The sequence below is a fragment of the Delphinus delphis genome, chromosome 6 (genome assembly GCF_949987515.2).
Source record: "Delphinus delphis chromosome 6, mDelDel1.2, whole genome shotgun sequence".
NCBI classification, from domain to species: domain Eukaryota; kingdom Metazoa; phylum Chordata; class Mammalia; order Artiodactyla; family Delphinidae; genus Delphinus; species Delphinus delphis.
The window spans coordinates 99143989-99156070 of NC_082688.1; the positions used below are offsets into that span (position 1 = coordinate 99143989).

Genomic DNA, 12082 nt, shown 5'->3' on the forward strand with positions numbered 1-12082 from the left:
GGTGAGTAACATTCTCAGGGCAAATATAGGATCAGAGGATATAGAAAGAAGAGTGTCGAGAGGGTAGGGTGCGAGGCAACACCAAGCAGGTGGGCTGATTCAGGGACGAGGAGATGGGGACCCCATCAGTCACCACCCTCAGCCCTGTGCAAGGCTGTCTGGGACTAAGTGTCAGGCATGGAACTGCTATCATAAGCCTCCAGCTTGATCTCTGAAAATGGTTTGCTATTCACTTGATACAGAAAACCCCACAGAATCATGCAAATCCAGAAGTTCAAATCTTCGTGTTCATTTTAGGAACATCTGTGAAACTGCTCAGGCTATCGAGGGTATGCATATCCAAAAAGCCACCAAGTATTTGAATGATGTCACTTTGCAGAAGCAATGTGCGCTGTTCCCTTGTTACAATTGTGGAGCTGGTAGGTGTGCTCAGGCCAAACACACCTTTTTACAATTTGGGGGCTGGACGTAGGGTCGGTGGTTCAAAAAGAGTGCGGAATTTTGCTGCACGTGCTTAAAAATGCAGAGTGATGCTGAACTGAAGGGTTTAGATGTGGATTCTCTGGTCATCAAGCACATGCAGGTGGACAAGCCCCCACGATGTAGCACAGGACTTCACAGAGCTCACGGTCGGATTAATCCCTATAGAACACCCCCCGCCACGTGGAGATGATCCTCCCTAAAAAAAAGAGCAGATTGTTCCTAAACCCGAAGAGGAGGTTGCACAGAAGAGAAAGTTGTCCCAGAAGAAACTGAAGAAACAAAAACATATGGTCTGGAAATAAATTCAGCATAAAATAAATGCAAATAAAAGTAAAAGCAGGTTAGGAAAAAAAAAAAAAAAGCCTTCAGCTTACGAACAAGCCTATGCCAAAGAAAGAAAAACTGTGTGTTAGTAAGCATTTATAACCAGGGGGGACAGTGTTCAGAATCCGGGCAAGAATGACTGGGGGCACGTCTGAGGTTAGGTACGAAATGTGTGGGAGGAGGTGAGGCAGATACTTGAAGTGAAAATCTGATGCTCTCAGAGAACTTATGAACCATTTATGAACGCCCACACTGATGCCAAAGCACCCTGTGCCTTTAGTACTGTCCCTGCGGGTCCACAGGGGCTCCCCTTCCTGGAGCCCAGCCCTATGCTTAGGGGAAATTCTGTTGGGAAATGTGGTGGACCCATTGGGTCAGACCCTTGGTTGCCTAAGAGGTTCAGCCTGGCAGAAGATCAGGAAAAGCCAAAGGACTGCAGGGGCAGGCGCCAGCAACACACCCACGCTGAGAGGTGTACATCACCCAAGGGCAGGTTGGCTCACCTTACCTAGCTTTGCTCTTGCTGGGGCCAAGAGGACTCATGCGCCAGCGCCAAGGGCCCTTAGGCACTCTTGCAGCTAGCTTATCGGGCCCTCAGCTCTGGAGGACCAGGAACAAACAGGCTTCAAAGCTGAGGGCTTGGCTGGCAGACAGGGGCTGGGTCTTTCACCTCTGTCCCCTCTCTCTCCTGGCACATATAAGACCCTAGTCACACTTGGAGATGAGGAGGGGAAGGTGTCTACTGCAAGATGGATGTGGGCAGCAAAGAGGTCCTGATGGAGAGCCCGCCGGTGAGTTTGATCGTGTGTGTGTGCATGTATGCGGGAGTGTATCTGTGTGTAGTGGGCCCTACCTCCTCCAACCTCTGGGCCTGTTTCCTCATCCAGATTCATTCACTCAACTAACTTAGGACTGTGCTAAATCAAGATAAGGACACCAAACACTAAGACAGAGACCCTTGGAGAGATAGACTCGTCAGCCACTAACTCCCATATGAGGGGCCGTGAGTCACCACAGGGGTCAGTGAAAAGGGCTGTAGAAAGCACTGGGTAAGGAGCTACTACTCGGGAGATCACAGGAAGCTTCGCAGAGAAAACAACATTTGAGCTGGCTCCAGAGGAACTAGTTGGAGCTCACCAGCTTGAGAAGAAGGAAGGCATTGCAGAAAGAAGGGATAGTATGCATAAAGGCATGGATGGGGGGTGGGGGCAGGACAGAGAGGGACTGGGCATGGTTGGGATGCCAGAGGTCTGGAGGAAACAGCAGGAGATGAGACTGGTGAAACAGTCTCTCTTGGGTGTCTCCAAGCCAGACCTCACTTCTAAGCATCTATGGGAATCCAGGCCCCCTCCTCCAGGAAGCCTTCTCCGATCTCCTCAGCCCTTCTCTGCATGTCCATAGCATTGGTTGTTCAGCCTCGGGAGAGTGTGGGAAGGTGTCCTGGCTGTGCAGGGAGAAGAAAGGGCATCCTCATGACCTCACACCTGTCTCCCTCCCTGCCCCACCACGACAGGACTACTCAGCAGTCCCTGGGGACCGGTTCCGAATCCCCTGTCTTGGGAAGATCAAACGCCTTCTCATCGTGGTCGTGGTCGTGGTCCTTGTTGTCGTGGTGATTGTTGGGGCCCTGCTCATGGCTCTTTACATGAGCCAGAAACATACTGAGATGGTGAGCAGGCCTGGGATGGGGTGGGCAGTGGGTACAGGGCAGGCCAGACAAAGGCCCTGAGATGGGGTGGGCAGATAGCAGATTGCCCAAGGGGAAAGAGGGGAGGAGGCAAGTGGCACCTCAGAGAAGGACAGAGGTGGGAACAGGGTGGCAAACCTGGCCTGGGCTTTTTCACCAGGCCCCTGCCCCACGGTGGGATGACCTGTTCCCTCCAGCACCTGGTTCCACTTGGCCTCTCTGAGCTCCCAGGGAAGAAAAAATTGCATTTGAGTAAAGGGGACTGAGGGTGGGCATGATGAGTGGGGAAAGAGGAATGCCAGGCAGCACTATGCCCTCCCCTAGGTCCTAGAGATGAGCATCGCGGGGCCGGAAGCCCAGCAACGCCTGGCCCTGAGTGAGCGTGTGGGAACCACTGCCACCTTCTCCATTGGCTCCACTGGCATCGCGGTGTATGACTACCAGAGGGTGGGTGTGCCTGGACCTCTTGACCCTAGGGCTACACTGTGCTAGACCTATGCAGCTGTGGACTCGTACATGTCCACCTCTCCCCACCCCCCCAGCACTTTTGCCTGAGCCCTAGATTCCAGTATGACTCCCTCCCGTCCCCAACCTAGAGGGAGATGGCCAAGGACCAGAGTTAGGAGTGAGCTAGGCAGCGCCTTCCCGAACCAACTCTGGGGTTCCTGTGCCCAGCTCCTGATTGCCTACAAGCCAGCCCCGGGAACCTGCTGCTACGTCATGAAGATGGCTCCGCAGAGCATCCCAAGTCTTGAGGCTCTCACTAGAAAATTCCAGAACTTCCAGGTGGGTGTGTGGGTAAGAAAGAGTGGGCTGTCTCCCTCCCAGAGCTGCTACGAGGAGCATTGAAGATGATGGTTCTTTGTCACCTGTAAAGCGCTGCTCATCGTGGACTGCCAGGTGAATGCCCTCCTGGGATTCCCCTGCACCAAACCTTTCCTACCCACTTACCATCCCCACCCCACAGCCAAGCTGCTGGCCTCAGCTGAGCCCACACACCCCCTGGGGGCTTCTGACTCCAGCACAGCCCCTTCTTTACTCAGAGAGTTTGCCTGACACACCTGAGGTCCCACAATAAGGGCCGCAGGTGAGACAGAAACTCAGTTCCCAGCCTCCAAATCAGGTGCTCTTTCCAGGCCGAGCCCTCAGTACCTACCTCCAAGCTGGGCCAGGAGGAGGGCCGTGACGCCAGCTTGGCATCCTCTGGGGACCTGGCCTTCCTGGGCAGCACCATGAGCACCCTGTGTGGCGAGGTGCCCCTCTACTACATCTAGGACCCATCAGGTGAGCAGGTGTGACCTCCAGGGCACTGGAGCAACAGTGGCCCAGGATGGTCATGTCAGCTGACCAGGCACTGGGGGAACCACGGAGGCGGGGTCACCTACAGAGCTCAGGGGAGGGAAGGTTCACAGACACCACCACCCCACGTCCCTCTCCCTCACGTAATAAACAGTGTTCCTTTGCTTCGCAGGGCCTCAGCAAGGGACAGCAAAGCTCCAGGAGCAAAGGGTCTTGTGCAGACAGGCAGGAGGCCGCTCCTGCCAGTACCACTGGGACTGGTCCTGGAGAAATGGGAGCTGTGGGGAGAGGTGGGCAGAGGAGAAGCAGCTCCCAGGACCCAAGGGGGTTCCTACACCAAAGAATAAAGCAGCCTGGTTGAAAAACGAAGGGTGTACCTCGTCTATCCTCTCACATGCCTCAGTCCCGCGCTTGGTGGGGGCCAGCCAGGGGAAGGCTAGGGCCTTGGGCACGCCAAGCGGGCTTTCCCATTCTCCCCTGGTCCCAGGGTGATGAGGCGAGGGGACTGGGGAGCAATCCGCGGGCTTCAGGCGCCCTCCAGTGGCGTCTCCCGAGGGAGGGAGCGAGACGGAGACGGCGAGAGACAGGACAGAACTAGAGGCACAGGGACCGAGATGGGAGAGCGCGAGGGTCCGAGAAAGGCAGAGTGCGAGAGCCGCAGGCGGGGAAACACGGCCCCAAATCGGGGGACGGAGCGAGGCGGAGGCGGCAAGATTGACCCGACGGCGTGTTCCGCGGCCCGGGACGGGCGCCGGGCCGAACACCCCGGGGCCCGGCGCCCGGAGCCCCCTCCCCGGCCCCGCCGCCCCGCTCCCCGCGCCTCCCGAGCCCCCTCCCGGCCGGCCGGCTCTACACCCTCCCCGCCTCCGGCTGGCGCACGTCCCGGCCCGGCCGAGCACGGTCCCGGCCCCGAGGGGGGCCGAGCTCCAGGCGAAAACCCGCCCTCCAGCGAGCTCATTTCCCTAAAGAGGGGGAGAGTGAGGGAGGGAGAGAAGGAAAGAGACGGAAAGAAGGGAAGGGAGAGCGGAGAAGCCGGGCCGGAGAGGGGGCGGGAGACAGGAAGGAGGGAGGACGAGGAGAGGGAAGGGGAAGAGGTAGGGAGAGCGCGGGGGGAGAGCGGGCGGCCGGGAGCGCCCTCCCCTCGCCGCCAGTCCTCCGCTTCCCCTCTCGTCCGCTCCCGCGTCCGGGCGCGACCCGCCGCCGCCGCCGCCACCGCCGCCACCGCGTCCGCCGCCGCCGCGCCCGCCAGCATGCCCGGCGTGGCCCGCCCGCCGCTGCCGCTGCTGCTCTGGCTGCTCCTGCTCGCGCGCCCGGGCCGGCAGCTCGACTTGGCCGACTACACCTATGACCTGGGGGAGGAGGACGACGCGGAGCCCCTCAACTACAAAGACCCCTGCAAGGCGGGTAGGCGACCCCCACCCCACCGGCCGGTCCCGGGGCGCCCGGGTCGGGCGCGGGCGGGCCGGGGCTGGGAGGGAGGCGCGGGCTGCTGAGGGTTCGGGGTTGGGGGAGGACAGTCCGGTGTGGGAAGCCGGGAGCTGCCTGGTTGGCAATGCAGTGGGGAACAAAAGAAAGAGGGAGAGAGGGAGGGGGAAGTTTGGGGGACTTTTAGGGACTGAAGTTTTGCTGCTGTTGGTGGGAGCTGCCGTGGCTGTCTCTGGTCTCTCCCAGAGGATTCCTGCCTGGGTCCCAGGAGAAACCTGCTGCCAAGGAGGCTTTTCCTTCTACTGGAAACTTTTCCGGCCAAACTCCTCTGTGTGTGTGTGTGTGTGTGTGTGTGTGTGTGTGTGTGTGCACTTTTCCCTTCTCCCCCATCCCGGGCTCCAGCACACTGGTGTTTTCCAGCCTGTCTGTCTAGGCTGCCCGGGGGCTGCACGTCTGTCCCGCTGGGTTCAGGGAGGCCTGTATCTCCAAGGAGCAGGTCTCCTGAGGCCCCCACCCAGCAAGTGGAAGAAGAAAGTTTTTCAACGGATCCTCTGAGATCATGCCCACTGGGAATCCCATGTTCCCCACCAGCGGCAGCAGGTTTCTGACCTCGGAGACAGCTGTCAAAGTTAGAGAAGCCAGCCCAGGACAGGAAGTTAACTTCTGCCCGTGTGCCAGAGGACCTACTAAGGCCAAGTGGGGTGGAAAGGGGAAAAACAGAGAACTCAGATACTGTATATCGGTCCTCTGTGTCCCGCAGACACTGGAGGCTAATTAGTCCAGGTCAGGGCCCCGGAGTGTGTGTGTGTGTGTGTGTGTGTTCTTTGTCCATGAAGACCCCGTGTAACCCTTTCACTCCTGCTGGGCCCAGAGGGATTCCCCCTCCTCCCCGCCACACAGAGTGACCAGATGGTCATGCACTCCAGCCGTTTGCCTGATCGGATGACCCTGACAGGCTGCCTGGGACAAGAGAACACACAGGGTATAAGATATCAGAACCTTTCCTCGACTTCCTGCCTCTGACTTCAGACTGTCTCCACATAGCCAGAGCCAGGGCAGTGGCACAGTGCCTGGAGTTCTAGAAGTGCCTGTGTGGAGCATGAGGTGTTGGGGCGCAGGTTGCTCTGGTCGTGACCCGGGGGACCCCTCTTTGGGTGATGGATCAGAGCAAACTGCAGGAATAAGAGTCCTTCCAGTGTGAGGAGGAAAAGCCAGTCCCTCAACCCTTCCTCCTCCACCCCTGCTGGGCTGTGAGCAAACCAGACATTAGCCTCCATCTTTCTCGCTGGGCTTGGGGTGGACATGAGGCTAAGTGGACAGAGCGTGGGCTTTGGAGGCAGGCAGACCTAGCTCTCAATCCTGGACACACAACTCATTAGCTGTAGTATCCTGGGAATGGTAATTATCATCTCTGAACTTTGCTTTCCTCACCTGTAAAATGGAACTGATAATACGATTCTCTGATTCCCCGTAGAGTTGGTGGTAAGGATTATATGTGAGAACATATATTAAATGCATATGAGAGCATAACACTCAGTAAGCACTAAATAAATGTTGGTGGCCTACCCCCTGTTTTCTGTGCCTCACGCTCTGACTTCATTTTTTTCTGAGGGAATAGGCTTGGTTTTCAGGAGAAGGGAGTGTCTCCTTAACCCCATCCTGGTGTCACTTATTCATTCAACTGGTCTACATTTACTCAATGCCTAAGAGGTGCCAGGCCCTGGCCTTGATGTTGTGGGAGATACAGAGAATTATAAGTCATGGCCCCTGCCCTCAAGGAGCTTACAGTCTGAAAGGAGCACAAGACACACGTGGACATAACCAACTGCGCAAACCAAGGAGGGAAAGCCCGAAAGGCTCAAGGAGCCTCTTTCCCCTCTGCAGCCCTGGTGGTGCCTCTTGCCCCTCTGCAGCCCTGGTGGTAGTGGTGGCAGAGAAACAGTGATCACAGCAAGCTGGGAAGTTTGGGGAGGTCTTTGTGGAGAAGGAGGGCTGGGCAAGGTCTTAAAGAATAGGTAGGAAGCCAATCTGACGGATTTCACTACCAGTTGGAAATTGGAGGGGTTTGAGCAGTGGGAGGCTGAGGGCTCTATCCCCAGTCTCAGATTTCATGGAAGGGTGGGGCTAGCTGAGCTGGAACTTCAAATGAGGACTCTGGAGAAAGTTCTCCAGCTCGTGGGGCTCGTGGGGAGCTGGGCCAGGCCTGGGGGTGGCCAGGAGGGCCTGACAAGGCCAAGATTCAGGGTCAGACCAGGCTTCCCTCCTGGGTGTGACTGGTGCAGCCCTGCCTCCCTCCGGCCTGACTCCTAAGACCCCACACCAACACCCTCAGGCCTCAGGTCCCCAGGCTCTTTCCTCTGTTTGTGTTAACCTCTCCTGCCTGCCTTCACCTCTTGCCCCCTCTGAGCCCTGCCCTCCAGATGCGGGAGGTGGCAGTGGCAGGCGTGTCTGGCTTTACTTCCTTTGGACGCACCTGGCTCTCCCTGCTCCCTCTACCCACTTGATGCTCTCCAGCTCTCTCCTCTTCCTCTCCTCCTCCTTGCACGTGAAGGACCAAGAATGAAAGCCCCATTGACTCCCTGGCTCCCCTGTGATGTCTCAGGAGAGCGGGGCCTCTTCATTTGAGGTCACCTCTTGTTATTACCATCAGAGTGATGGTTTACTGTTGCAGTAAGGACAAAGTTAAGACCCTTGATACCCTGGAGAGGTGCCTGGATCTTCTGGACGAGACCAGAACAACGGGCAGGAAGCCAAGCTGGCCTGTGTGTGCTCAGAGCTGGTTCCACCAAGCCCTCTCTCTCTCTCCCAGGGAGATTGCGAGTCAGCCCTGATTTCTTGTACGTTGGGATGCGGAACCATCAGGGGAATCCTTCCCTAAGATTCCCAGTTCCATTTGGCTGCCCCAGATGACTCAGGACTCTGGGAGGGACCCTAGAGGCAGGAGTTGGGACACAGCTGCTCCCATCAGCAGAGAAGCCCACAGGGATTCTCCTGGGCCAGCGAGGACCTTACTGCAGCCTCACCTGGCAGCTCAGAGGTCTGCTTTGGGGAGGTGAGTTGGGCCAGTAGCTCACCAGCCTTTGTCAGCATCCTCATCCCAGGGGCTTTGTAGCCCAGGTTTGGACTTCAGGGGGCCTCAGAGGAGTAGGTTATCAGCTCCAGAGGTTGAGAAACAATTCCTTCTCTTGCCAGACCACATTCCCCCTCCAGACATGCTGAATGAGTCACCCACCCACCTATACCCCTGCTCCATGAGTCACCTTCTCTTTTAGGTGCCCCAAGGGAGGAGGAAAAGTCTTACAATCTCCCTGGGCTCCAGATGGAGGGGGACCGATGGGACTCCCCCAGAAGAAGGAACTCTCAATAATTCTAGTTTCTCCAGGGATTTGGGGAGAAGATATTGGGGGAGGGGAGGGAGTAGAACGTGTCACTCCTCAGGCCACTAAAGCTTACCCCCTAAGGATAGCTAGGGGAATCAGCTAATCTCTCTTTCTCTCCTCTCCCCTCTCCATTTCTAAAGGTGCCCCTCTCCTTCTGGGGGTGTAGCCTGTGAAATGGGGTATGCACGTGCAGTTCTTTGTGTGTTTGAAAACACTAGGGCTTGCACAGGGAAGTAGTCAAGAGTGTGTTTTTTGTACGTTTGTGGGTGTGCCCCTGCTTTATGGGCAAGTCTGTTCAACTGTGCATGTTGGTACCCCTGAGTACATGTAAGTGCATGTGCAAATGTGCACCTGTGTGTAAATGTACACCTGTGATTAAGTACACGCAAACACTTGCAGGAGCTTAAGCATGTCCTCCCCCAGCAAGAAGCTCGCATCTGTGTAATGGGACATGCGTAGTATGCCTGGTACACATGGCTTTGGGGCTCCGTCACACCAGCCAGGCTCCTCTCCCTCCCCCTAAAAGGGGAGGAGACTGCAGTGAGGAGGCTGACCTGAAGGATGCGCTGCTTACTCTCTTCTTTCCTCTCCTGCTGGGGGGCGGGGGTGTGTGTGTGATGGGGGGGAACTGGCTATGGAGCAGCCATAAGTGCTCCTGGCTGGTTTACATGGAAAACAAAACAAAAACTTTTGATCCTGTGTTGAAAACAACTACTATCCTGACCTTGACCCTGACCCAGGGCTTCCTTCCTGGTAAGGAGGGGCATCCTGGACTCTCCAGGATCCAGATTCCCTAGCTTCCCCGGAGGGCAACCCAAATGAAGAGGGCTTTCAGGCCCAGCTCCTGGCCATCAGGCTCTCCTGCCTACCCCCATCTCTCCCCTCCCCCCTCAGTTCCCACACATTCTTCAGTCATGACATTCCCACCACAGGGCACTGCTGACAGTGAGCTCCACGGCTAGGCTAGCCCAGAGCTTGGCCCACCTTCCGCTCACCCTGTCCTCCACACCGCCTTGGTCCCGCAGGCCAACACAGTTCTGTGGCCTCTGTACTTGGAATTTAAGGTTCTGCTTCTGAGCACCTGGGGGCTTCACTCAGCCAGGAGGCCAGTGTGGGTGAAGACTCTATGCCCTTGAAAGTAGAGCGATGAACTTGAGATTATAGGGCTACTATTGGGGCGATATTAACAGTGGCCATTCTGTGGCTTCTTACTGTGCTCCAGGCTTCGTGCTAGATGCTTCCTTTCCATGCCTTATTTCGTGCAGTAATCCTGGGAGACAGATTCTTTTATTTGTTCCTTTTTTATATAGGAGAAAATTGAGGTTTAGAAGAATTCGTATGACCTGTCAGTGAGAAGTAGTCAAGCTGGGATTCAAAGACAGGTCTGTCTGACTCCAAAGACCTTGCTGTTTGCAGCTATGTCTGAAGATGAGTGTAAATGTCCAGCCACGTGTGTACTTGGTGATGTCTGCGGGTGTGGCTGTGTGAGCCTGGCAGTACAGCGTCTGTGCAAAGGTGCAAAGTGAGCAGAGGCGTGAGGGCATTCACGTGGGACATGAATGCCCGTATGAACACTGGCATGCAGGACCCGCCAGCACCTCCATGGGGTGTACCTACCCTCCCATATCCTTGCTAAGGCCACCCTTGCACGTCAGCTGAGAAGCACCTTGTATTGCTATCCCATCAGTTGCTGAGCCCAGGCCGCCAAGGGTGATGTTTTCAATAAGAGAATCTTTCCCGTGTGGAGGAAGAACTTCTGGGCCACCTACCAGCTGGTGACCTTGGCCAAGTCATTTCCCCACTCACATCCAAGTGTTTTGATCTCTCAAGTCAGGGAGGTGGGCTCAAATCTAGCCACTATCTTATCTCTCCAAGAGTTTGTAATGGGACACTCCTAGGCAAGTGTGTGGGTGGAGCTTGGCTCAATGGGCATGTCCCTGGTGGGCCAGGATTACTGAATTCATTAATAGGAAAGCACTTTGTCAACTGGAAAGCACCACGTAAATTTCAACAGACATTTACATAAGGTGTCACTCTTGCTACTATTACTGGCTTAATGGGCTTGGAACTTGCAGTTGGGTTTGTGTGTGTTGGAGCTTCTGCATGTGTGTTTTAGGACTGTCTGTGATGTGTGTATTTTCTGGTGGATGTGTGTGTCTGAGTGAGTATTTAGAATATGGGTTCTGCAAGATGATGAACTTCAGTGCAGTGAGCACTGGACCGGGAATCAGGAGGCGTGAGTTATAAATCCAGCCTTTGTAGCGACTAGCAACGTGGTCTCAGTTAAATCATTGCCCTTCTGGGCTTCAGTTTCCACATCTGTAAAATGGAAAGTTGGCCTAGATAACTGCTAAAGTCACTCCCGCATTCTGCCCATCCAGCTCCAGGTCACATCTATGGAAGAGTGTGTGTCTGGGGCACGTGTTTGCAAGCCCAAAGCATATCGCCGTGATCCTTCACTTGAACGAACGTTATTGAGTGCCTCCCACCAGAAGGGGTGGTATGGTGCTGCTTGTGCGTGCAGGGTTGTCTCTGTGACTTTTATAGCATGGCTGTGGATGTCACCGTGTGTCTGGAGGAACACTGGCCCATGTGTCTGATTCTGTGTTGATGAGTAGGGGTGTGTGTGTGTATGTGTGTGTGTGTGTGTGTGTGTGTGTGTGTGTGTGTGTCTGTCTGTCTGTCCACCCAATGGGCCATCTGGGGAGGAGAAACCTGTGTGCAAGGCTTCAAGGTTAAAACAATTTGTGTAACGCTGCCCACCAGGCCTGTGTAGCTCTTGGGATGAGAAGCAGATGTCACTGTGGGTGGAGCTGGGGGGAGGCTGCTCTCTGCTCCACCTCCAGCCCAGCCTCTCACCTCCCCCACAGCAGCCCAGCATGAAGCTTGCATCTGAGCTCCTTCCAAAGCGCTCAGCTCCAGGGCCTCTGTTTCTCAAAACGCAGATAGACTGTTTAACCCATCCCTCTGGAAACCTCACCCCCCCAGCTCCAGAAATCAAAATGTCCCGTTAGCGGAGTTCTTTTCCCCCAGGCCTTTCTTCCTCCAGAGAGGGGACTCTGAGACTCAGAATATGAATCACTTGAGAACTATTAAACCTTTTCCTCCAAGCCCATCGGGTGTCCTGGCTCTCCTCAGTATAAGCTCCCCTCAGTGTAATTGAAATGGCATTTGTTAAGTGAATTCCAAACGCTCAGCACAAAGCTAAGGTTATGGGCCCCCGAAGTAGACACTCTGTCCTCTCATCCCCTTTTATTTTCTTGGTAGCACCCATCCCTTCCTGGAATTCTCGAGCTCCGTATTTGTTTACTTGTGTTTCTTTGAAGGTCAGTTTCCTGCGAGCAGGGACCTCTTCTGTCTTGCTAATCACTGGAGTAGCGCCGGCCCACAGTAGGTGCTTACTAAGCATTTGCTAAAGAATGATGGAATAAATGACACGACTGTGGCTTTCGGTAGCTAACAGTCTGGTGGGGGTGGGCATCCG

At 55.5% G+C, this 12082-nt stretch overlaps 2 protein-coding genes across 3 annotated transcripts in view; both read left to right on the forward strand.

The window, feature by feature from the left end:
• Window positions 1-1485: 1485 nt before the first annotated feature.
• On the forward strand, window positions 1486-4162 carry SFTPC (surfactant protein C). Its single transcript, XM_060013560.1, has 6 exons — window positions 1486-1598; window positions 2321-2476; window positions 2819-2941; window positions 3170-3280; window positions 3631-3778; window positions 3966-4162. The coding sequence occupies exons 1-5, from the start codon at window positions 1557-1559 to the stop codon at window positions 3766-3768; spliced, it is 570 nt and encodes a 189-aa protein (XP_059869543.1). The 5' UTR covers window positions 1486-1556; the 3' UTR covers window positions 3769-3778; window positions 3966-4162.
• Window positions 4163-4701: 539 nt separating this feature from the next.
• BMP1 (bone morphogenetic protein 1) overlaps window positions 4702-12082 on the forward strand; it is a 40455-nt gene continuing 33074 nt past the window's right edge. For both annotated transcript variants that reach the window (XM_060015136.1, XM_060015137.1), the window contains exon 1: window positions 4702-5197. In XM_060015136.1, the coding sequence (XP_059871119.1) occupies window positions 5044-5197 (154 nt within the window). In that variant the 5' untranslated portion in view covers window positions 4702-5043. The remainder of the gene's footprint in view (window positions 5198-12082) is intronic.

Excerpts from the sequence above, each read along its gene's own strand:
- SFTPC (XM_060013560.1), top strand. The coding sequence starts at position 1,557 with ATGGATGTGGGCAGCAAAGAGGTCCTGATGGAGAGCCCGCCG. Across the intron at positions 1,599-2,320 it reads TCCTGATGGAGAGCCCGCCG|GACTACTCAGCAGTCCCTGG; the intron begins GTGAGTTTGATC and ends CCACCACGACAG. Across the intron at positions 3,281-3,630 it reads GAAAATTCCAGAACTTCCAG|GCCGAGCCCTCAGTACCTAC; the intron begins GTGGGTGTGTGG and ends TGCTCTTTCCAG.